General features: G+C 39.8%; 1 protein-coding gene across 6 annotated transcripts in view; it reads right to left on the bottom strand.

Annotated features, from left to right (window-relative positions):
* The window catches only part of ITSN2 (intersectin 2), a 126,518-nt gene that overhangs the window by 75,855 nt on the left and 24,499 nt on the right, over positions 1-26,164 (bottom strand). For 5 of the 6 annotated variants that reach the window (XM_074947500.1, XM_074947502.1, XM_074947504.1 and 2 more), the window contains exons 3-11: positions 16,136-16,228; positions 14,676-14,739; positions 11,622-11,785; positions 9,958-10,158; positions 9,761-9,857; positions 8,188-8,330; positions 3,275-3,338; positions 1,269-1,406; positions 1,053-1,138 (exon numbers count right to left, since the gene is read on the bottom strand). In XM_074947500.1, the coding sequence (XP_074803601.1) occupies positions 1,053-1,138; positions 1,269-1,406; positions 3,275-3,338; positions 8,188-8,330; positions 9,761-9,857; positions 9,958-10,158; positions 11,622-11,785; positions 14,676-14,739; positions 16,136-16,228 (1,050 nt within the window). The remainder of the gene's footprint in view (positions 1-1,052; positions 1,139-1,268; positions 1,407-3,274; positions 3,339-8,187; positions 8,331-9,760; positions 9,858-9,957; positions 10,159-11,621; positions 11,786-14,675; positions 14,740-16,135; positions 16,229-26,164) is intronic. The other variant, XM_074947503.1, reaches the window with a different exon arrangement.

Genomic DNA, 26,164 nt, shown 5'->3' with positions numbered 1-26,164 from the left:
TTTAAGCACCTTAAATCAAGAAGTTTTAAGTATCTATCCTCTTTTCACAAACACTGACATTCTTATCATTTTCACAGCTTGGCACAACAGCAAAATTTCATTACTTCTGATATCAAAAAGAAATGTTCTGTGGTAAAACTTTTTGACCTCCCACAAAAAACAGTGGCTAGGTAGGATTGATGGTTTAAAGCAGAATACAATTTAACATTAATAGACATAAAATGATTCTATCTGTCCAGGACAAAAACAAATTTTTACAAGCTAATGGAGGGTTGCTTTCTTGGACACTGACATTGGATAGGAAAATGGCAGAGTTACACAGCTCATCTTTTTAAACCATTCTTCACTGTACAGCACATATGTCAGCACAAATAAGGGGTTTTTCAAAAGGCGGGTTACCTTTAATTTTTCTTAGACCCAAACTGTTAAAACAGCAGCAAACCAACCATCATCAGGGTCAATAACTGCAACATGGAATTTTTTTAAAAAAAAAGTGTGGGGGGAATAGTTTAGGGGCCTCTGGGATTACCTTCCCAAAATGGAAATAAGCCTTGCCCATACTCGGCCACCAAGAGGGAGCCTCTATTACTCCCTCCTGGCAGCAGCAGTCAGACAAGAGAGTCTGATACTATGGGCCACGGTAAGCTACAAGTTGCTTGCAGATACTGTGACAAGATCAAGCTACCTCAGGTTCAAAATCCTGCACTAATATGGAAACAAGGCATGCACCAGTAACTTTCAATTACATGGAATTTCATAGTGGTGTTCCTACGTTTCGACCATGAAGCTTTCCAAGACATTCATTAATAATAATGTCACTGATACATCCTACACCTGAAAAACAGCCCCTCACGCTTACATTCATGATGTTTTCTTAACTGCCCTTAAATGACAGCATCAAGACAATCTTCCCTCTGTCCAAGGTAACAGGAGTACAGCTCCTGAAATAGTAATGCTGTACTTCCTTACCCCCTTTTTAGTTTCTAAAAGAAGCAATATTCTTCAATGAAAAGTGTAATACACTAACACAAAACTCAAAATCTCATTCTTACCTGGCTGTTTTTTCTGGGGCTCCTCTTCTTGTATTCGCTGGCAAGATGGCAGAGTTCCATTAACATTTTCAGCATATTTTCCACTTCTAGGAGAGAAGTTATTTTTGGGGGAGTTAAATTCAGGCTATTCAGTATTCTTTATATTACCTCTATTTATATAGATATATATACACACCTCTATATTTAGGTCATGTCTCCCTGTCCTGAGCACTTTACCTGAAAGGAGGAGGTACCAATTCAGGAGGCAGGGTCAATGGCAGAGGCTGGCCAGCTTTGGCCATATCAGTTAGATGCATGGCTAACACAAACTCATCAGCTTTCAGCTGTCCATCTCCATCAACGTCAGATAGTGACCTACATAAAATGGGAGAATGTCGTTGTCAGTGCAATTGAAAATCACTTGGAAGGGATAACTGAAATGAGTTATTATAGAACAATTTCTTAAGGCGTAGACCTTGTAGGGTGAACTGGTAAACAATCCCTCATCTTAGTAAAAACAATAGTGGATGAAAGAAAAGTTTATTTTATTTTACAGTTTAAATAACAATTGGCTTTTATACAGCATATATTGTCAAATGATTGCAAAGGCACTTTGCAAACATTAATTAGGTCAACATCACTATGCAGTATGTAAGTAAGTGGGGAAAATGAGGATGAGAAAGGCTAAAGTGCCTTGCCCAAGGTAACATGACAAGTGAACGGCAGAACTGGAAACAAAACCCTGTTCCATGCTCAAGCCACTCTCAAGATCACAACACCCATTTTACTCTGCCTCAGTTCTTTTCTCAGGATATAAAGCATTATCTAAATGTATGCCCTGATACTACAAAAGGGATCTTCATACAGGGCTCCTTCCTCCCTTGTGACCCCTAGCCTAGGATTCTCTCTCAACACCAGACAGTTCAGCTGATAATGCTGTGGGGCAAAGGTGAGCTGCTTCAGAGCTCCCTGCAGCTGGCAGGTGCAGAATCAAATACTCCCAGTCCCCATCATCCTGCTTTAATGGGTAGGCAGCATATACACTAGTATCACTGCCATACTCCTACATGAAACATTGCTGAAGAGCGAAGGAAAGGAACATGTGGCTGTCCACAGAGATGCAGGCAAGGAGCCTTCCTTAAAGAAGAGTGTGATGGGGCAGGCAGAAACAGTCCTGCAGAGCTGGCCACAAAGCGTTAATGGGGGGAAATCCAACAAAAATCAGAAACAAAGTTGATAAAAAGGTGATTTTTCTTCTGTTTACTGACCAGCTCCACCTATGGGCGATGTTAAAAATGACTCTCTCTTTAATACTAAAATAAAAGATTGATAATTACTGACTTTGGGATAAATTGTGACATGGACTGCGTACCTGCGAATAGGACCTACTTGGATGCTACATGGCTACAGCTGCTCTGAATTCTCCACACCAAAGAGGAGGCTAATAGCACTTTCACTGCACCCCCATTATGCACCACACAACTGTGAGGCATACTACAATTTGCTACTGATGCAGACCAGAAGCAAATGACTACCTCCTGGACGAAGGAGAAGCAGAGAGGGAAGCTTCAGTGGATTGTCTAATGCTAACCTAATCCACAAAGCTTCTGTGGACTCCTGCGAGAAGGTGAAGTTTATATATCACCCCTTACTCACAGCTGTGTTGAAAGGCAAGATCCAGCCCAAAACGTACAGGAGTTCAAAGTCTTCAGAAGATTGTAATTGTTTCCACCACCATAACAACAAGCTTTAATCAACTGCAATGTACAACTATATGCGTACAACTGTCACAAACCACTAATGGACTGAAGGAACACTTATGGTTCTTTTTTTTAATGTAAATTTAGGTTCAAATTTAAATTGACACGTTTTGAAAAAATCTCTGGGGTTTGTTTGTTTTGACATTCTAATGAGAACTTATTTTTACCTGAAACTGTTGTTTCTCAACAAATAAACCCTCTTCTTCAGTGTTTACAATCCAAATAATGAAGCATTGAACCAGAAAGCAAAACTGACTTTGCTGATTTACATAGTCCAGTATAAATAATAAATTGCAAACTGGACATTTAAAACAGTGCAGTTTTAATAAATTATGAGCAAAATGGGTAAATAAAGTTTACTGGGTTTTATAGTGTATGATTTTTAAATGGACCTTGTCCTTTAACACTTCTTGATGGCAGAGAGCAGACTACATTCCCTACCACAATTGTGTAAGCCTCTCATCAATCAGTGAGTAAACTTACCAAATGGTAGCCAGCTGAGTCTGAGAAAGGTTTGACTGCAGAAGGGCATTCCTTGCTTGAAATCCTTAGTGAAATACAGATTAAACTATTAAGAATTTTCATATATAAATCTATTTAGAACAAAAGACAGATATTATGTGATGTGTTGTAAACTGGGGCAACCCACATTTATTCTTAATTTTACTTCATCAGTTTGTGCTGATGGTTTATTAATGCTGGTAGTCCGTATACTGTATTATTTCTGTATACTGTTAAAAACACAAACCACAGACACAATGATCACAAGTAGAGTAAACAAATATCGTTAGTGTCCTTGACCAACTTTTCTCATTCAGAAAATCCCACCACAGATGAACGTAACAGTTTATGGTGATCTTCACAGCTATATGTAAAATGTAGCTGACTATGGCAAAGAGTTAGCACTGTTAATGTGGGGGCTACATTCCTTCCCCTGCTAACAAACTATACAGATTGCTAGGCAGAAACCTTCAGTCTATAGGAAAAATTATAGTAACCACTTAGCACTTTTCATGCTTAGATCCAAGTCCCTTACAAAAAGTGGAGAGGAGTTGTTCCCATTTTATAGACAGAGAAACTGAGACACAGTCAGATGAAGTGACTTGCTCAAGGTGACACAGCAAGTCAGTGGCAATGCCAAAAACTGAATCCCAGGTTTACTGACTTTTTGTCCTTCTGTATCCACTGGACCACAATAACCCTTTGGTGATCTACTAAATAGATATACTATAGAACTCCATTTTTTTAGTAACTTTGAGTGGAACTTTTCAATAGCATCAAAGTGATTCAGGAGCACAACTCCCATTGAAAGTAAATGGGAGTTGTACTCCTAAGTCATGTAGGCACATATGAAAAACTCATCCCTTAACATCTGTGGGAGTGAGGCACATTGCTTGTATTGTTTACAAACAAAACAAAGAAAATAAAAAGCATGCATTTGAGCAATTTCTCCTGTGTGTACACAGTACAGTACATGGCACAAAAAGCATTTTGCACGTGTCCTTTATTTCACAAAGTCATTTTTAAAATATATTCAGCCTTGGATGGGGTGCCTGCAGAGCCTTTACTGTTGTTGTGAGTGTTAAAATGAATGAACCAAGAATCATACAATAATTTACTGCATGTTTTCACTACCTGCTCCCTTCTTTTCTCCCTGCCTCTAGCCCTCCCTTTCCCATAAGTGTATCCGGAATGCAATACTTAAGTCAAATTTTCAAACCCACAGTGTGCATGTGATTATAAATTTAAACAAGTTACTGCTGCTATTGCTAGGCTAGATTTTTAGGAAGGTAAGGTGGGGAGAGATTTATTTATTCCACAATACATATCATATGCGACCCGTTAGCTAGTGTTTTTTTTTTTTTAATGTAATCACCCTTAGGGCACACTATTTTAAATTACAGTGGGGAAAAAGTGAAAAGACATGCTAGTCTGTAGAACCCAAGCAGTTTGAGAGATTTGTAAAACCTCAAACTCCATAAGATCTGTTCCCCATTATTATTTTTCCAATAAGGACGGCAGGCTAAATGATATATAAATACTGGGATTATCCCTTAACGATTTTTTAAGTCCTTCAACACTGACTACCCTCCAGGTATTCACAAGTGTCGCTGTATTTAATAATAAATAGCATACTTTTGTTATTCAGTTACTTCTGCCTTTTGGTCCTTCAAAACACTAAAGTGAACGCTATCCATGGCTGCAAATTTAGGTCATAAACAATGTTCCCTCTAATTTTTTATATCCATTTGTGGAGTGAACCTTATTATGTGCATCAATATGTAGGTGATGAGTGGCGGGGGTGGGGCCGAGGGGTTTGGAGTGTGGGAGGGGACTCAGGGCTGGGGCAGAGGGTTGGGGTGTGTGTGCGGGGTGAGGGCTCTGGCTGGGGGTGTTGGCTCTGGGGTGGGCAGGCATGAGAGATTTGGGGTACGGGAGGGGGCTCAAGGCTGGGGCAGAGGGTTGGGGTGCAAAGTGATGGCTCTGGGGTGGGCCGGGATGAGGGGTTTGGGGTGTGGGATGGGGGCTAAAGGGCTGGGGCACTATGGAAATAAGAACTGCTTGTTTCTCCATAATCCAGTGTGAAGACTAAGGCCTTGTCAACACTACACAGTTTTGTCAGCAAAAGGCAGCTTTTGCTGACAAAACAATGGAGGTGTACACACTACAAAGCTACTTTTGGTGACAAAATAAAACCACCTTGATGAGAGGCATAAAACTTTTTAAGGCAAAGTTAAAGTGTCAAGGCATCAATGTAGACGCTACCGTTCGTTATGTTGACATAACTGGCCTCCCCCAGTATCCCACAATGCCCACCATAACTGCTCTGCTCACTGTTTTGAACTCAGCAGCCCTGTAGGCATGCGCCCCCTCCCCTTTTAAAGCTCTGGAAAGCTTTGACATTCCTCAGCTTGGAGAGCTCACAACACTGCTGAGGAGGCTGTGGGAGAACTTGGAGGGAATCACGGAACCATTAATGTGGAATCGGCAGGCAGGCAGAGAGGGCAGCTGCTGTGGGGGAGAGACTGCTGTGCTGTGCAGAGCCAGGGGTGCGGGTTCCTCTCCCCCAATATTGGTTGCTCAGGGTGCTGTCTGACCTTAAAGAGACTGCATGTCTGAATTTAGAGAGACACACTTCCCCAACACACACAGTGTTTCTGTCTCTCCCCCACCCCTTCCCTACATACTCCCTGTCACACTCTCTCCCTTTTCTTCCCCCCACATACACTTCAGTTGAAAAGCAGCTGGCAATCTAGTAGGATGCCCATGGAACAATGGGATTGAGAAACCTGCATCATGTGACACTGTACCTGCCTCATGAGGCATTGCAAATCTTTCCCAAAGGACCCTGAAGCCAGTTGCACAGTGGGATAAGCTACCCACAGTGCACTGCTCTCTGCGTCAATGCAAGAGCTGCTAGAGTGAATGTGCTCTGCTGACACAAGGGGCTAGTGTGGACATGCAACAGCGGTTTAATTAAAGCGACATAACTTTTGTCGACAAAACTCTGTAGTGTAGACAAGTCCTAATGCAAAGATGCATTTTAGCTTCTCTGCAATCTCATCCTCTGTTCTTGCCCTTGACATCCTAGAGGTCTGTTAAACACACCCACAGGTTTCTTGCTTCATGTGTCTTTTCTTATTCTAAATCAGTATTTTTTTTTTTTAATTAATGTCCTCATTTGGGAATTTTTTGCCTTCAAATTTCTTCTTAGCCCTCATTCTCTAACTTATATTTGCCCTCCAAAGTTTGTATTGCATACTTTATTAGCATCAATTGGGTTTCAGGTGCATTATGGGATTTTTTTAAAGATTTGTTTTTTGCCTCAAATACATTCTTATACCTAGCTGTTTAGTCATATTCTGCCCCCAACCTGACCCTTCTCAGCTTTTTTGTTTCCTTATGAATACTTCTGTGACTCCAATATACTTTTTTACTGAATGTTCTTCACCCAGATTCTATGAATTCTAAAATATCTTTTGCTTTCACATCCAATATAAATTTATACTAGCATTCATCTATACACCCTTTCATTTTATTATGACAGAATGAATCAGCAAAAGGTAGCGTTGTAGATATGCTGGCCCAGGATGCAAGAGAGACAAGGTGCGTAAGGTAATATCCTTTACTGGAACAACTTCTGTTGGTGATCTGTGGAGCTCAAAAGCTTGTCTCTTTCACCCAAAGAAGTTGATCCAAGAGAGGAGATTATCTCACCCACCTTGTCTCTCAGTAAAAGGTATACAGGCTGAGCTCTACTCAATGCAATGGAGCAAGGTAATCAGTACATTGTTGCCAACAGTTTCAGCCCATTTTCTTCTTCGTTAGGCGTATTCTTCCTTATAACGAAGATTGCAGTATAGCTTTAATTCTTGATTAACGGAAGCACAGATGCAAGGTGAAGCAAAAACTGAATTGGACTGAAAACTGCTACACAGAAGAGCTTTTGGTTAAATGACAGGTCCCATCTTTTCTGTACCATTAAAGGAGTTTAAAGGGTTTAGAAGCCATCTAAACCAGTGCTACTCAAAGTGGTGGTCTGCGGACCAGCCATCGGCTGCTGGTCTGCGCGCACACTGGAAAAAAAAATCGCCGGTCCCCCATATCAAATAGCTTGAGAAGCACTGATCTAAACCATAAAAGAGTGCTTAATATATAGGCTGTAGCATGTCTGATAGACTTTTAGGGAGGACTGCTAAAAGTCTAAAAGAAAAGTATTATTTATTCATCCCCCAACAGATACACTTTTACCACCCACCAACCCCCCCAAAAACAACAACAACAAAGCCTTTCACATCAAAGAGATGTTAACACAATTCTGCCCTTTAAACATTTGCTCTTGGCTCATTGTATGAACTTGTATTCAAGAACAAGATTAGGTTTGCAATACTACATTTGATGGTCTTGGTATCATTTGAAATGTTGTTAAACAAAGTTTTAGTTGACTGGGGGAGTTTTGAAAAATATCCCCCAAAACAAGAGAGCAGAGTAAAGATAAGGCCACCTGGGTAGGAGACTCTGAAGCAGAAACTTTGAAACCAGCAAAGTTCAAATTTAGTGCAGACCTGCAGGACATACCCAAACTTTCGTTTACAGATTAGTAAAGTGAGATTGTCTTGTGTAGCATAATATAGGAATTCTTTAAATTTAACACACACATAAAAGCTGAACAACAAGTTATCCCATATAGTGACACTTTTATAAGCTAGTTTTGTGTCTCGGTAAGACTCAGACCTAAAGATTAGAAAAACATACGGTTACTTAGGATAAAATCCAGGCTCCATTGAAGTCAGTTGTAAAATTCAGATTAACTTCAAAGGATTTCATCATTAATCTTTTCAGTTCTAATAATTAGAAAACTCTGTTTTTTTTTTCAGTCCAAATGCTGTACTCACCTGATAGGTATCCACTCATGCCTTTATCAAGACTATTAAATTTCTGCCTGTATTTTAATCTGGAGGCCTGAGGAACTGCCCAGTCTGAGGATCCAGTCTTAGGTGAATTCCCAGTTAGTGAAGTGGTGGAGGAAGAATTTGAACTGCAATATAAATGTTAAAAAGACAAAAATACATTATTCTAAATTCCATTGTTTAATAAACAAGCTTTAGATAGTATGCTCCCTAGAACAGGGGCTGTCTCCCCCTATTGGTTTGTGCAGCACTTAGCACAATGAGGCCCCAATCCTCTCTGCTCTCTATCATAACAGAAACATTATAGAATTTTAAAACCCTGTTTTTCATCTCTACTATCCAACTAAAAAAGAGGAATTACATGCTTATTACATGCAGCACAGAGTGTTTATTTAGAGCACTGAAATGAAAAATTTAACATACTGAAACACAGTCTTTGCATTCAAGTACTATGTCTACAAAACATGTTGAAGAACTTGTACGGAGTAGTATTTAAGAAAAATATGGGGAAAAAAATCAAGACATATTAATAAAAATCCAGTAGTTGTGGAAGGTAGGGGGAACACATCCCAAGACCTGTAAAAGCCTACAGCAGGACACTGAGGGCTAAGGACAATGACCAAGTAGCAAATTTAAGTGAAGACATGAATTAAATCAACAAATGAAACCATGAATGTATGAAAAATTCAACCAGTGAACTGACTCACCCACAAAACAAAACATCTGCAGCTTCTAAAGTCACTCCTTGCTGCCAATACCCTAAACCAAAAAGCCTCACCTAAACTATACTTTTTCCCCCTAAAATTTTGCACTGCTGCTACCACTGGTTCAGAGTCATTGGAGGTAGCAAGAATGAGAGTGCTGATTTATACTAAACCTTTCAAACACTACATTGCATAAACCTGCTCTGAATGTTAGCCAACATCATGATTATAACATCATTAGATGCCTGGAGCCCTGTCTACAGCAGTACTACAGTGGAGCTATCTGTCTGTAGCAATAGTGAGGAACTCTAGCGGAGAAAAGATAATATAGACACAGCCAAAGAGACCAAACTTTTATTTTAAACACTTTTGGCACAAACAAATAAGGAAGGTGATCACAAAGATTTATGATCTCCATTACTTGCAAAATGACCTCAGAGATAAATGTTTGCAATAGATAATCTTTTAGACAACTTTTGTATACATAACTTCCTCAAAAAAGAACATGTTGCAATATTAACATAGCTTCCATAACACCTAATCCTTGGACTGTATGTTTTGCCTCTGTTTATTTAACACTGCTTCATTCCATTCTTTCTGAACCTCCCTCCCACTTTATGTTTATTACATTTACTGACAATGTTATTCAACTGCTCATATCCAAACACAAATTAATCTCTTGTTGCAGTTATCGCCTAGATCTGTATCAATGTTCAGAAATATCGTGTATATATGCTGTTCACACATCTCCTTATTTTTCTGCTTGTAAATATGAACTATTATATTGCAATTTTTTAAAAAGGCATTTGTTACTAAAGTCTAAGACATGACATTTTAAGTCTTAAGTGTCATACCTACTAGATCCTAAATCGATCAGAGACTGTGCCTTCTGTATATTAGTACCACCAAACCCTCCTGCCATGGGACTGAAAGAACCAGGATGAGGCAATGCTGAAACAAAAAGGAAAAATAAATGGATACAAGTTAATAATCTACACTAAGAATTAGATTAGTGTATCCAGAATTGAGTATCTTACTGTGTTGTACTTACTTGAAGAGAAAGACATAGGTAAAGGCTGAAGGAGACTGGACGTTCCATTTGGCAATGATGATGTACTGATAGAAGGCATCAGGGGAGTAGAGATAATCAAGGGAGGAATCGAAGTCACTGCGGTCAATGATGACATGGGAGCTAAAGGTGTGATTGTAGGCACAGATGTTGGCATGGACAGATTTGGCATACTACCCATTCCTAAAGGAGAAATGAAATAACTATTATTAAACATTTAATGCTGCAGCATCATCCAAAGGCCTCAAATAAGAATGGATCCATTGTGCCTGGTAAATGCAATACAAACTCAATGTAGGGGACAGTCAACGTGCAGAGATGCCTATACTCTAAAATGTACATTTACATTCAATTATAAGATCTATTTTTCTCCACTTTGAACAGCTCTAATTCAAGCTTTCCAGCCACAGAGTATGCTGCATGCAGAAGAAAGCACAAATGAAGAAACAAACAACATGTGCTCAAAATATATTTAGCTAATGTTTCCAATACCCACCCTATAATGATTTCTCTAAAAGCCTCTTACTTCTAGCCCCTCAGGGATATAAAGTAACAGACTTTAAAGTTTGACAATTTATGTATAGAAAAGTGACAGCACTGTTGCAGGACTGAATCCTGCTTGTCCTGAGCCTCTGTCCGCAGTATTCTTGGAGGAGAAATTCCACATTTGGTGAAAACAAGGAAACGTCTCTAGCTAATGGATTTTTTTTGTTTTTCCAAATGAAGCTGTTGGAAGTTACTCAGGGCACTGGCATCATTTATTTAATGAATACTGGGGAAAATGGATCGATGGGCAGAATGCTGGGTGAGGTGGTAAACAATGCATGATATTTTTTGCATGGCTCTGCAATTCATCACATGGCTATCAACGCTACATATTTACAAGTGTCTATACTTGTGAAAATATACGTGTACACACACTTTAGAGCTAGTCAAATAATTAAGAACGGTTGTGGAATAGATACATGTATACACATACTTTTATAATCTGTATACATACCTGGATGCATAGGATATATTTGTAGTCTAGCAGACATTATTTGGTTTATAAATGCTTCACAATATACAACATCATGCATACACAGAATCCCAGAATACACTAAGAGAGATTAAATCATAAGCTAAAGAGAAAATAAATGTTGAAGTAGAGCTGATTGAGTACTATTAATTGAATCATTTGATGAACTTCAAAAATGTTTCAAATAAAACTATTCCTTGAGAGATTTTAAATATTTGCCTAGCTTTAGTTTTAAAGCATAATTCTAAAAGAGCAGAAGTTAGCATCTTTGAGAGAGAAGGAAAAAGAGTTCTAGGTCAAGGGGACAGCCTGTAGGTCACACATAAGAACAGTTTTCATGCATTTTACAAGCCAAAAGTGTAATGATTTAGTCAGGTACTCCTGTGTGAATTACATTGTAGACAGCTAATAAGCAACAAACAGCCAAAATTAAAGGATAATTCTTTAACAGCTTCAGAGAAATTTTTTTGCAAAGCTCTTTAGATCAGGGTATCCCTTTTGCAATCATTGTTTCTTTAGTCAAATGATCTCATCTGTTAGATATAAATATGAATGTACCCTCAATACTTTTTTTTGTTTTTTGGTGACTCTCTCAACACCAGTAAATGTATTAAACATTCATAAGTACCAAAGCGAGCAGAAATTAACGGAGAGAATACGGGAGGTTGCTTCATGATAGGTGGGAGGACTACAGGCAAGTGTTGACCTTGTAATTTTAGCTTGATGAGTTTCATAGCTATGGAGAATTCCTGCTGATCCATCTTCCCGTCTTTGTTCAGGTCTGCAAGAGCCCTTAAAAAAAACAGGGGGGAAGGAAACATTAATTTGCTCACTCAAAACTGACTGCTTATATAATTTCATTTATTGCCTTATTATTCTATTTCCTTGCTATCTTTTGTAGTTTAACCTGATATTGATTTTACAGAAAGTTATGAATGACCTTCCACAATGGGAAAACCCTTAGAACAGAGGTGGCCAACCTGTGACTCCAGAGCCACATGCGGCTCTTCAGAAGTTAATATGCGGCTCCTTGTATAGTCACAGACTCTGAGGCTCGAGCTACAGGTGCCAACTTTCCAGTGTGCCGGGAGGTGCTCACTGCTCAAACCCCTGGCTCTGCCACAGGCCCTGCCACCACTCCACTCCTTCCCAGGCCCTCCCCTGAGCCTGCCATGCCCTCGCTCCTCCCCCCCCTCCCCCGCCAGTTTCCTGCATGCCACAAAACAGCTGATTGGGAGGGAGGGAGAGGCGCTGATTGGTGGGGCTGCCGGTGGGTGGGAAGCGCTAGGAGCCGGGGGGAGCTGATGGGGAGCTGCTCACGTATTACTGTGGCTCTTTGGCAAATTCTGGTTCCTTCTCAGGCTCAGGTTGGCCACCCCTGCCTTAGAAAATTGTAGGTCTTGACTTTTTTGCGCAGAGCACAGTTGTTTTTGTTTACATATGCTAATACAGACCATCTGGCATCTTCTTATGTGACTCAATTTTTAAAAGTATCATACATTAAACACTCAGTGCCCAAGAAACTAGCAGACTGTTTGGCTCAGTAGTACCTTCATGCCCTGTGTGCAACATTTATTGCATCAATTATGGCTCAGCACTAGACAAATAGATCACATTAAATGACGATTAAATGAAGAGATTAATTCAAAAGACTAAAACATGGCACTTATTAAAAATCCTTAATATAGTTACATAGTATACCTACATACTTATGGATCACTATGTAGAATTCAATTACTATGTGAATTTTATTTTTCAATTTTAACACATACACACACATCTCTCGTGGCACCTTCCCAAACTGAATATTATAAACAGTGAATAAATACAATGGACAGCTCATGCACTGTGAGAATATTCCCAAAAACTTCCACTTTCCTTGGAAGACTACTTCATAGAATCTAATAAATTTTACTGTCAGAAACTTTTCCGGATACTTAACAAATTTCCCTTTTCTTAATTTCATTCCATTGCTCCTAGTTCCCATATATCCCAACATATCATGAAAAAGAATTCCTATACTTTTTTTGTATTTACACCCTTTACATATTTGTAAATGTATCTTACATTACATATATCTTACATATTCACTTACATATCTCATTCATCATCTGCCAAGATAAATAGATATTATATACATACACACATACACACACACACATATATATATATACACCCTAAAGTTTCCTCATGAGTCAGTTCCACTACACCCTTAATTACTTTACAGGTCTCTTTTCTAAACTTCCTTTAGTGTGGCTGCATATTTCCGGCAATGAAATGCCCAGGACAAAACGCAATATTCTGCTGTGCACTCAGAAATCACAAAGAGGGCTTATTACCTCCCTATTTCATGAGCTGATGTCTCTTCCTATGTGGACTAAAACTGCAGTGGCTTTTTTCAGTTGCTACCTTACATTATAATAACTCTACCATAGCCAATCCCAGGCCTGGTTGAAAAACGAGAAGGGCTGGCATCAGGTTCGAAGCTGGTCGTAAAAATTTACCATAAACTAACACTGTAAGTCCCCAAATGAATGAAAATGAGGGACTGCAGATTCAGATGATTTGGTCATGTCAAGCACAGTCCTGACAACTATGTAGATAAGAGAGTCCAACAGATCAAGATTAAAGGAAACAGAGATGCCAACTCAAGAAGAAGTGGTGGGATGTTATAAAGAAAGACACGTTAGCACCTGGTATAATATACAGCACTGAACAGAGCACTTTGGAGGAGAGGACTTGGAAAGCAGACCCTATTTGACGGAATTAATGCAAGGAAGATGATGTTACATAATAATATTAAATGCAATTTACTATCTATAACCCAAGCATACAACTTTAGGATTTATGACTTCCCAGGTTTCTCCCTGTGTTTGGGCTATTTTCCACTCCCAATTTATTAGCAAGCATTTTTCCCCCAAGCTCAGTCTCATTTTATTATTTCTTGTCCATATTTCAAACCTCCCTAGTGACTCTACTGGTGTTTCAAATACTATACAGTTTAGTATCAACCAGGAAATTCATTAACCTATTGTTTCTCTTTTTTTCCCATGTTATTTAAAATGTTATGTAAGGCCTAACAATGAACTTTGCAGCACTCCACCAGATGTCTCCCCTAATTTGATATCCTGCTGTTTATCATTACCCTTTGTTTGCAATACTAAAGCCAGTTTTTAATCCTTGTGACAGTGCTCATGGTCGACCAATTTGAATTTTGTGAGTAGGATCAAATGCTTGATTAGAAAAGCAAATATGGCCACTATCCTGTAATCAGATCTGCTCAGACAGACCTATTCACCCAAGCAGAGCCACAATGAGTCTTAATTGCAGGATCAGGGCCTAAAAGCGTACATGTACTGTAATCCCTTAAACCACTAATTATGTAAGAAATGCAGTCAAGGCTGTCTGTCATTATTTGTTTTTTATACCTCCACATTCCTTTTTATTCAAGTTCCATTACAGTTTAATTTCTTCCACTATTATAACAGAGATTGAAGCTTAAATATAATGACAAGTATATATTGAAATAAGTGAGTCCAGGCACCATTCTTGTTTGACTCTTTTATATAATGTAATTGGAAAGTGGTCTTTCAATTGGCAACATAAAACAAACCAAAATCTATACAAGTGAGCCAAGAATCTCCAATCATATATTAATTAAATTTGTTTTTAAAAGCCTTACCATATTTCAGCTAGGACTGATGATGGTAGTCCTGACTGCAAGAAAAAGGTACGTGCTTGATCACCTGTGATAAAAGAAGAAAAAAACAAGTCTTGTATTAATACTTTACAATAAAGTCGCAGATATTTATTAAAGCCAGAAACTTTCAAAAGAGCTCAGCATGTTGGGTGCTGAGCTCTTTTGAAAATTTAGAACTATGTAACAAGCTCATGGTGATGGCAGTTTGCATGTACTAATGGACTTTGTAATCTTGGCTCCAAGAAGTGGGTAAAATGAGTTGTAAATAGCTGTTTTATACGTCACAAATCAACAGCAGCCAAGAGTTTACAATGATACAATGTAAACGATGGAATATTCAGTCTCAGCCACGTTGACTGCTTTTTTTGTTGGTGGTGGCAGTGCAGGGGAGAACAGTATATATTTTTTATTTCAGTCTAATTTGGTCCTCTACTATCTCTTCCATCTCTGGATAAAACTTTAAAAATAAACCCCATTCTGTACATAACACACAATTCCAGACAGACTTTTATTACTCAATATTTCCAGGAAGGGATATGATTTTTTATGCAAATCCACACCAAGTTTCACACTCAGTATGGATCACACTGTTAAATACATGCACAGTAAAACAAAAAAAATTTGTGTATGCACATTAGTCAGTTTTCAAGATTTAGCATTCGTGTTTATGCAGGAAAAAATAATCCTACATTCACAATGCGCCTTTTATCTCAAAGTATGTTACAAACACGTAAGTGATCCTTCACCACTGAATTCCAGCCTTCTCTGGGATGGAATACAGCAGATTTTTAACAATGAACAGCACCACTACCCAACATTTTAGGAGAAGAAAATGTTCAATGCAACTGAAAACCAGAACACCACAGGTAGGCAGAATGCAACTACCCAAACTGGAATTGGGGAAGGCACAGACGTTAATATTCAGCTACTTGTGATAAATTCCATAGGCTCTTTAATGAACACAAGTTGTCAGGACCTTAATTTTACATCTCAGATGAAAGCATTAAAACTCCAGCAACACAGTGTCCCTCAACACCATTCAGAGGGAAGACTGCTACTTCCTCTATCACCAATGTCATTTGCTGCAGCAACTTCAAAAAATTTTCCTTGGCAGCCTACCATCCAAGCACTAACCTGGCCTAACTCTACTTAGCTTATGGAACTGAAAGGGATGACATCAAAAGGTGGTTGGCTGCATTAGTGCAGAGGTTAATAAGAAGGATATCCCCTTTTGCAGAGACATTCTATGCCAGATTTCAGATGAAACAAAGTTTATAAGCCTGTGACTGAAAGAGTTTATAATAAAAACTTATGCTTTATGGTCAAACAGCATGGTTATCAGTCATACAGCAAAAAAACAGCTGAACAAGGACGAAGGTTTTCAAACTGTTTTACACAGGTACTTTAATGCACACAGAAGTTAACGTATAACATAAACTAACCTGTAATATATCCTCCTATGGGTTTAAGGCTCTCAAACTGCTTGTCATGCTTTGCTCGCTCTTCAGAGGTGATAGCCCACATGTTTGGTCCTCCTAAAAAATAATACAATGAAAATATTTAAAAATAAACAAGTATGTCAATTGGGAAATTAAACCTTTGTTTTTAAGAGAAAATTAGATCACGAGCTTCAGTGACACACCCTGCGCTCTTTGGCAAGAATACTTCTGAAACAAACTTTCTTCCCAGATGTGTAAGTCTTAGCTGAATCAGTTCACCATCTGGCTTGTCTTATACCCTGCTTTGAAACAAGCTACGCTGGTTTTTGAAAGCTGGGGCACAGCAGCTTCCTTCCACTGCTGATTGTTCACAGCTTATGCAGGAAGCACGTTGCTCATGCTGCTTTGTGTGAACCAAGTATTTCCTTGGTTCACTGGTAAATAAATAATGTTGTTTAAAGGCTCTCAGAAGGCTAATGCATTGCAGCTGCCAACTGCAGGACTTTTGCTACTTCTCCCCAACAGTGCAAAATCAAAATTGTTACTTTAAAACAAAAACTACTTTTATTCTACGAAGTGATGAAATTGTGTTGAAATCTTTTAAACTTGATAGCATATAATTTCACTTAACCTTGAAAAAAAATTATATATAAAATAACGCCATCCCAAACTGACAATTACCTCTTCGGTTAGTCTATACATTTGTCATAATTATAACACCTGTTCTTTGTGTTGTGTTATATAGATTATAACAAGAGGGTGGATTTTCACAGCACCTAATTCCACCCTAGAAGGAATGGGATATGCATACGGGACGGATAAGCAATGGTTAGAAGTTACTAAGCAGAATGCAGATATTAAAATTTATTTTTAAAAACATGGCCAAGTGTGGGATAATCTTTTATTTGGGGGAACTTTTCATTCAATCTCAATTTTCATTCACCCAATCTGAAACCTGGCCAGAATTCTCAAGGAAAACACCAAAAGCATCACCAAAGGTAATAAAAAATCCTAAAAATTAGCTCATAATTCACCATCAAGTTTCCATAAAACTATTCTAATGTCCCTCATATAATTCCTCCTGCCCACTGAAAAACAAGTTTGAAAAAATAATTCCTTTAGAAGGACACTCAGCAAGTTGCTTTGGAAGTCTATACAATATTTCCAGTGCTTTGAAATTTTCTAAGTATTGCTCCAATTTCAAAATTGGGAACGTACTTAATTCTTTGCAGGGATCCCTCTGTGACAGGTTGCCCCCCCTCCCCCCACTCCAGGGTGCCACCTGATATACTGGGGTCCCACTGAGCCCACCCTTTCCACCAGCCTGGACTCCCATACCCTGTCCTGCTGTGCCAGGCCCTCAAGCCTTCTCCAGCACACACACACACACACACACACACACACAGAGGCAGGGACACACCCAGCTGCAGAAAGATACACAGACACTGAGATCAGCTGTGTGTGGGAAGACTCAGCTCGGGGATTGCCCAGCACTCAAGTGCATACCTCCTTTGGGATGCAAACCCAAAATTATATTTTGTCTTGCACTGCATAGAAATCTATACAGCTTAAGCTCATGAAATCCGCCCCCTCCCTCAATGTGGAGGAAGATATGCTCATTTTTTTGCCTCCCCCCGCACCCTCCAGTTATGAATGACACAAACTGGTTTTAGAACAAATGAAAACAAGTTTATTAACTACAAAAGGTAGATTTTAAGTGATTATAATGGATAGCACACAGTTCAAAGCAGATTACTGAGCAAATGAAACAAAACACACAACCTAAACTTAATACACTAAATTAACTGGTTAATAGTAGCAAATCATCACCATAAATGTTGTTTTATGCAGGTCGCAGAGTTTCTTGAAGGTAAACTGTACTGCTTGTAGCTTAAATCTCCAGGTATTCCTTTCACAGGCTAGATCTTTCTTGCCTGGGCTCAGCCCTTGGCCGCCCCAGCTTAGTTCCTTTGTTTCTTCAGGTGTTTTCAGTAGTTTTCCTTCTTGGGCAGGGAGCCAATAGAGAAGAACCAAGATTAGCTCACTTCCCAGCCTTAAATAGGATTTGCATGATGGGAATCCTTTGTTTCCCAGTTTGACCCCAACCCCCTCTTAATGGAAAAACACTAGAAGTCCAACATGTTGTCCAGTACCAGGTGACATGATCACCTGACCCTGCAGTGCCAAAGCAGCATCCCAGGAAACTTCTCAGGAAGGAGGGAGATGAGCATCTTCAAAGACCTATTGTTCCCCCAATGACCCATTCAGGCTGTTTGCATACTGTCTGGTGGTGGTTCCCCAGGTGAAAAAACAGTTGTAATTGTTATAGTCAATATTCCTAACTTCAGATACAGAAATGATACATGCATACAAATAGGATAATCATATTCAGTAAATCATAACCTTTCCAATGATACCTCACATGACCCATCTTGCATAAAACATATCTTAGTTATGCCATATTCATATCTTAAGCACATCTCTATGAAGAATACAGGGCAGAGGGTCTCAACCTCCATCACTTTTGTTTTCCAAAAAGCCCTCCCAGTTTCGAGGGCTCACACCAAAATCAATAAGCATGAGGTTAACCTACACTTCAATATACGCTACCTCCTAACAGTGCTATTCACCTGTTGTCCCAGGAAACCGTACTCTGCTTGTGTGTATAAAGAAGGAGAGCTGGTCCTTTTTGACAACAACATCTTGTTAGGAATACAACTGCCCTGGTCTATTCTTTACTTCTGCTGCTTAATATGGAGAGAGTAATGGCTAACCAATAGAAGGATAGGGAGATACGAGAGAGAAAGTATACAAACCACAACAATTCCTGCTGACAACAGCAAAAATTATAGAAGCAAGCATTACAGGTTCTAAATATATACGAGTGTGAAACATACACAAATAGTACGTAGTGTGTATTGTGCTTGCAGCAGTTTATTAGCCTGGCCAATATAGATCTGTGTTCCTAAAGGTTCTGGCAATAAAGCACCATAAAAACTGCATGGTAGAGTGGTTAGTGGTACAGAAAATGATTGTAAAAGCAACATCCCAAACCTTTCATCAGGCAGAACAACTGGTTCTACTGGGTTAGAGGCAGGCTGTGCTTGCTCTTGCGGTTGTGACAGGGCTGCCTGGTGTCTGGAGTCAGTGGCAGGGTCGTCAGCTGGTGGTACCGAGCTGGTCTCATGCCTAGCTGCAATGGTATAACGAGTGTGGTCCCGAGTATAAGGAGCCCATGGAGCCCAATATTGCCACTGTGGTGGAAAGGGCATGGGTGGTGCCATCCAGGGGTTCATGCACCATGGGGCAGGACCCTCGGAGTAGGACGAGGCAGCTTTTCTATGACCTCTCGATTGGGGTCTGTGGACAGGAGATCTGATAAGGTGAAAATTCTCCCTGCAGCCCCGATTCCTCATCACTGGAGAAAAGCTGTGCAGACCTTGCCTGTGTGTCCAGAGAGAAGTAGGTGTTAAGCAGGGGTGACTGCAAGTTAGGTGACACCAGGAGGTTCCTTAAGTGTGTGAATTGCGGTGCCGCAGTGCCGCTGTGAGGGGAGGGCTGAGCGAGAGGAATCTGTTGTGAGGAGGGATTCCTCTGCACCGGTGTCCCAAGCGTTCTGTCACTGCCGGCTAGCTCAAAGGCTGACGGTGCCGGGAGAGCAAGAGGAGCCTGTGGCGGGTCAGGCAGGCTAGTATACATCGGCACCGCTTCCATTGGGGTGCCAAACGGTGCTGTGTGAGAGGCAGGCAACTGAAAGCCTGAAGCCTCAGCACCAGGGGTTAGTGTGACCGCCACAGCCGCAGGGAGGTTTCGCGTGGCACCAGAGGAGCCCGGCACATCAAAGGTACTCAGCCGGGGGAGCACGGGGAGGAAAGTAGTACCTGGAGAAGGCTTGTCCCTGCCAATACCCTTTGCGGGTGAGAGAGACCGATGCTTTTTTAAAGCTTTCTTTTGTCTCTTTGAAGCAGGGGGGCTGCCACGGATAGCAGAGTCTGAGCCTGAGTGATTTTTGCAGCAGGAGCAGTTTTAACCGCAGCTCCCTGTCTTTGCATGCCCTGGATTTCACCTTGCTACAGTGGGCGCATTTTGGGGGATGTGGGACTCCGCCAAACATTTAATACATTTAGAGTGGCCATTTGAAAGAGGGATGGCATCATTACAGTTAGAGCACCGCTTGACGCCAGGAGAGCCAGGCATGTTGGAAGCAGCTGCGCTGACAGGAACAAAAAAGGGTTGTTTTTTTTTTGTTTTTAAAAAAAAAAAAAAAGAGAGAGAAGAGAAGGGAAAAAGGGTACCTATCTATTACTGGTAAGCTAAACTAAGAGGGAAAAATGTTGAACAAGGGAGAGAAGAAATTCTCTAACAAGTCTGCTGAGCTCCGACTCAGGCCGGGAACGGTAGAGACGGAACTGAGGAGACCAGTCGTGCACGCATACTATTACGGTATGCTCTGCGCGTGTGCAACTGGTACCAATACTGCTGTAAAAATCTCTGAGCGAACACGCAGAGACACATCAACACCTGGAGTGGAGCACTGTCATACATATAAAGGGAAGGGTAACAACCTTCCTGTATAGAGTACTATAAAATCCCTCCTGGCCAGAGGCACAAAATCCTTTTACCTGTAAAGGGTTAAGAAGCTCAGGTAACCTGCTGGCACCTGACCAAAAGGACCAATAAGGGGACAAGATACTTTCAAATCGGGGTGGGGAGGGGAGGGAAAGGTTTTGGTCAGTCTGTTCTTTGTGCTTGCCGGACACAGATCAAGGAAGCAAGCAATCCAACTCCATCAGAATTAGTAAGAACTAGCAAGCAAATGCGTTAGCTAATTTTTGTTTTGGCTTGTGTTTTTCTCTGGGCTGAGAGGAAGGTGTATTCCTGGTTTTCTTTTTGTAACTTTAAAGTTTGGCCCAGAGGGAAATCCTCTGTGTTTTTGAATCTGATTGCTCTGTAAGATTATCTTGCATTCTAATTTTACAGAGGTGCTTCTTTTACTTTTTTTCTTTATAATAAAAGTTCTGTTTTAGAATCTGATTGGGTTTTTTTTTTGTGTCCTAAAAAAACCCCAAGGTTGGTCTGTGCTCATCTTATTTATTCTCAAGCCTCCCCAGGAAAGGGAGTGTGGGGGAATATTAAGGGGGAGTAGGAACGCCAAGTGGTCCTTTCCCTGAGTTTGTCTAAATCACTTGGTGGTGGCAGCGTTACCTAATCCAAGGTACGAGGGAGAATGTGTGCCTTGGGGAGTTTTTAACCTAAGCTGCTAGAAATGAGCTCAGGGGGTCTCTCATGCGGGTCCCCACGTCTGTACCCTGGAGTTTAGAGTGGGGAGGGAACCCTGACAACCACCCACAGGCACATCTCTCGAAGAACCACCACCACAGATAAGTTTGTGATAAGAACCAGCAGATTACAAAAAGAGATAATTGATGAAAAAATTGCCCAGTTTGTTTATGCAACAAACTCTCCTTTCTATATGATTGAGAACCCACACTTCATTAACATGATTCACTCATTAAGACCAGGATACAGTCCACCCAACAGAGCAGATGTTGCAGGCAAATTGCTGGATAAAGTGTATGAAAGAAATTGAGCAGTGTGCAAAAGGTCTAGATGGTGAAATTGTTAACCTGAGTCTTGATGCGTGGATAAATGTCCACAATGATCCTGTTGTATGTGCTTGTGTGACAACAGAAGAAGGGAATGTCTGCCTTACAGAAACAACTGATAAATCAGGAAATGCACACACAGCAGAATACTTACAAGAAGTAGTAGTCAAAGCTATAACAAACCGTGAAAAAAATTCAAAAGTCTAGTACGCAGCTTGGTCCCAGGCAATGCTTCAAATGTATCCAAGATGAGAAGAAATTATAGAAGAGAGTCCCAAGCTAATAACATACGGTTGCAGTGCTCAGCTGATGCACCTCCTAGCCAAAGACTTCAGTGTTCCAGAAATAAAGGTTAATGTTGAAATTGCAAAATACTTCCGTAACAACTACCTTGCAGCAGCTGCTCTGACAAAAGTGGGAGGAACCAAGCTAACTCTCCCACAAGACGTGCAATGGAACTCAGTAGTGGACTGTTTTGAGCACTATATCAAGAACTGGCCTAATCTGATCACAGTTTGTGAACAAAATCGTGAAAAATAGATGGCATTGTCACAGCCAAAGTTCTCAACATTGGGCTCAAGAGAAATGTTGAACACATGCTGAGTACCCTGAAGCCTATTTCTGTAGCCTTGACCAAAATGCAGGGAAATAGCCGCTTAATTGCTAATGCTGTTGAAATTTGGAAGGAACTGAGTGAGATCTTAAAAAGAGAAATATGCAATGACAGAGTTAAATTACAAGCATTAAAAAAACTAATGAGACAAGCACTATCTCCAGCTCATTTTCTTGCAAACATTCTCAATACTCAATTCTTAACTGCTGAAGAAGAGGAGTTGGCTATGACATGGACATCCTGCAATCATCCCTCCGTAATGCCAACTATAATGAACTTCAGAGCTAAGGGTGAACCATTCAAGAAATATATGTTTGCTGATGATATTTTAAAGAAAGTCACACCAGTGAACTGGTGAAGTCACTTAAGCACTTGGATTCAGAGACTGCTGAAGTGATAATTTCATGTTTAACAGCAGTAGGCTCTTCTGCCGGTGTAGAAAGAATATTTTCCTCCCAGTTTGGACTAATTCATCACAAATTGAGAAATCATTTGGGACCTGAAAAAGCAGGAAAGCCTGTTTTTCTTTTCCAGATTATGAACAAATAGGAAAATGAAGGTGAAGACGACTGAGCTAACTGCAGAAGCCAATATTTTTAATTTCTCATGTTGACCTGGCTGACATAGTCAATTTAATTTTTGTTGTTTTTTTTAAATATTTCATTTAACTATTTTAATTAAAAACAATTTTAACAAAAACAAACCTGATTTTAAAAAACTTGAATGTTTAACTAAATTCAAAAATTCTTATGCTTGTTTTGTTAAAATATTACATGTTTGCTGTTGAAGAAAAAAATCCAGAATACATTCCGCTGTTGTTTTAGTTAAATAAAACAATTTAAATGTCTGTCTGGTGATGTTCTCCTCCTAATACAGCATGGCAAGAAAATCCTCCAAATATTAATGATTAACATGTTGAATTGGAGATAGTTCACCCCGCAATGACTTCATAATATCTGCTTCAATTACCTTTGGTAAATGAAATAACCAAACAATCATTCATCTTCTGATATAGCTGTAAAACTAATCTGAAAAGTTTTCAAAATAAATCACTTTAAAAATGTATAGTGTGTACCTTCTAAAAATGAAACCTACATCTATCTCTGAGTTGTGAAGAACATGTATTAAGGTTATAACCAACAAGAATGCACTTTTATGTAGAAATCCATGATTAAATAGAGTCTTCTTGACTGGTGATTTAAATCAATCAATTTGATTTAAATCAAATCCACCCTGGGGAATTATTTAAATTAGATGCCAATGTTGGCATAACAATGGATATAAATGGCCACCAATAAGTTTAGGCTTGAAATTATGTGAAGATTTCTATCCATCAGAGGGGTGAAGGTCTGGAACAGCCTTCCAAAGGCAGGAGTGGGAAAAAAAAAAAAAAAAAACTGGTTTCAAGACTGAGCTTGATCAGGTATGGAGGAGATGGTCTGATGAGGTTGCCTACAATAGCATGTGACCCATCTGCGACTGCTAGTCGGAAATGTCTCCAATGGCTGGAGACAAGACACGACATGGTGAGGGCTCTGAGTTATTACAGAGAATTCTTTCCCAGATATCTGCCTGGTAGGTCTCACTGACATGCTCAGGGTCTCACTGACATGCTCAGGGTCTAACTGATCACCATTTTTGGGGACAGGAAGGAATTTTCCAATGGGACAGATGGGCAGACACCATGCAGGGGTTTTTGCCTTCCTCTGCGGCATGGGGCACAGGTCACTTACTGATTTAAACTAGAGTAAATGGTGACTTCGCTGTAACTTGAAGTTTTGAAATCATGATACGAGGACTTCAGTAACTCAGCCAGAAGTTATGAGTCTATTATAGGAGTAGGTGGGTGTGGTTCTGTGGCTTCCAATGTACACAAGGTCATATTAGATGATTACAATGGTACCTTCTGGCTTTAAAGTCTATGGGTCTATGATCACACTTGTAATGATCGTTCCCTTGATCCGTTTAAGTGAAGGGAAATCAGACAAAGATCAAGCAAGAAATAATTTATTTGTTTTAAAGAACAGGAAATAATTTCAGTCCTTTTCAAATATTGCCCGAGGCAGACGGGTTGAAATTCCCTCTATGAGGACTTAATAGGCAGCAGTGGAACTCCTTGCCAGAGGATGTTGTGAAGGCCAAGACTATAACAGGATTCAAAAAATAACTACATAAATTCATGGAGGATAGGTCCTTCAATGGCTATTAGCTAGAATATGCAGGGACGGTGTTCCTAACCTCTGTTTGCCAGAAGCTGGGAATGGGCGACAGGGGATGGATCACTTGATAATTACCTGTTCAGTTCATTCCCTCTGGGGCACCTGGCATTAGCCACTGTCGGAAGACAGGATACTGGGCTAGATGGACCTTTGGTCTGACCCAGTATGGCCGTTCTTATGTTCTTAGTCCAGGACCAGTGCTTCAACCATTTATTAATTCGTAAAGTATAAGTTCTAGTCTATTGAAGCATTTCTAACTCTGGCAGGTTATAACATATCAGACCTTGAAAAGTCACACCATTCTGATTAGTGCCTTGCTTCCCCGCAAAGTCTCTTCGGTTCAGACATGATTTTAACTGCTTACCTCTCATGAGCTATCAACATTCATTGTTAATGTTTTGGAAATCCAAGCTGTTTCAAGAGGTATAAAGCACTGTTTTTTAGTTCTGATAGTTTGAAAGTCTGTTCTAATTCTTTAAAATACTGTGCATGAAAAATGGCACACTAGCCTATCTGAAATTGATACTTTGCAATTCTACATAGTCCTTCCTATTCTAGGGCCTCAAAGTGTTTTACAAAACTCTAAAAGAATTAATCCTCACATTACCCTTGTAATGAATCAAATGTTATCTTTATTTTACAAATGAGAAAACTGAGGGCAGATAGGTTAAGTGATTTCCCAAAGATCACAAAAAGTCTGTGGCAAAATCTGGAACCCAGTCCTGTGCTTTAACCAATAAAACATAATTGAACCCCAGTTAACATATGTGGAATTACAGCCACATTTACCTTCTTTAAATAAGCTTTCTTTCATGACCTTTAATAAATATTGTTGAGGTAGAATTATTTCTTCTAACCCTATTTGTCAGGCTACTCCTATAACATAAGGATGAATATCCTTCTGAGAAATAACATTTCACTTCTTAATTTTTTCCCCCTAATTTTCCTTCAGTTAAGTTATACATTTTAAATTTATGAAGACTACCCCTAGAATAGTCTTCTGGGGAAAAAAAAACAAGAACCAATATTGATACCGACTTAAAAACTTTACCTTATCAAGCCCCCTACATCCTTCTCTGAGTTGTGAAGAATATGTACTAAGGTTATAACAAACAACCAGAATGCACTTTTATGTGGAAAACCATGATTAAATTGAGTCTTCCTGACTAGTGATTTAAATCATGATTTAAATCAAATCCACCCTAAAGAATAATCATGACTGCTGTCAAGGTTCCTCCCCCACTCTGAACTCTAGGGTACAGATGTGGGGACCTGCATGAAAAACCTCCTAAGCTTATCTTTACCAGCTTAGGTCAAAACTTCCCCAAGGTACAAAATATTCCACCCTTTTGTCCTTGGATTGGCCGCTACCACCACCAAACAAATACTGGTTACTGGGAAAGAGCTGTTTGGACACGTCTTTCCCCCCAAAATACTTCCCAAAACCTTGCACCCCACTTCCTGGAAAAGGTTTGGTAAAAAGCCTCACCAATTTGCCTAGGTGACTACAGACCCAGACCCTTGGATCTTAAGAACAATGAACAATCCTCCCAACACTTGCACCCCCCCTTTCCAGGGAAATGTTGGATAAAAA

The sequence above is a fragment of the Natator depressus genome, chromosome 3 (assembly GCF_965152275.1).
Source record: "Natator depressus isolate rNatDep1 chromosome 3, rNatDep2.hap1, whole genome shotgun sequence".
NCBI classification, from domain to species: Eukaryota; Metazoa; Chordata; order Testudines; family Cheloniidae; genus Natator; species Natator depressus.
The sequence above is the reverse complement of the archived record's forward strand: the minus strand, read 5'-3'. Positions and strand labels throughout refer to the sequence as shown.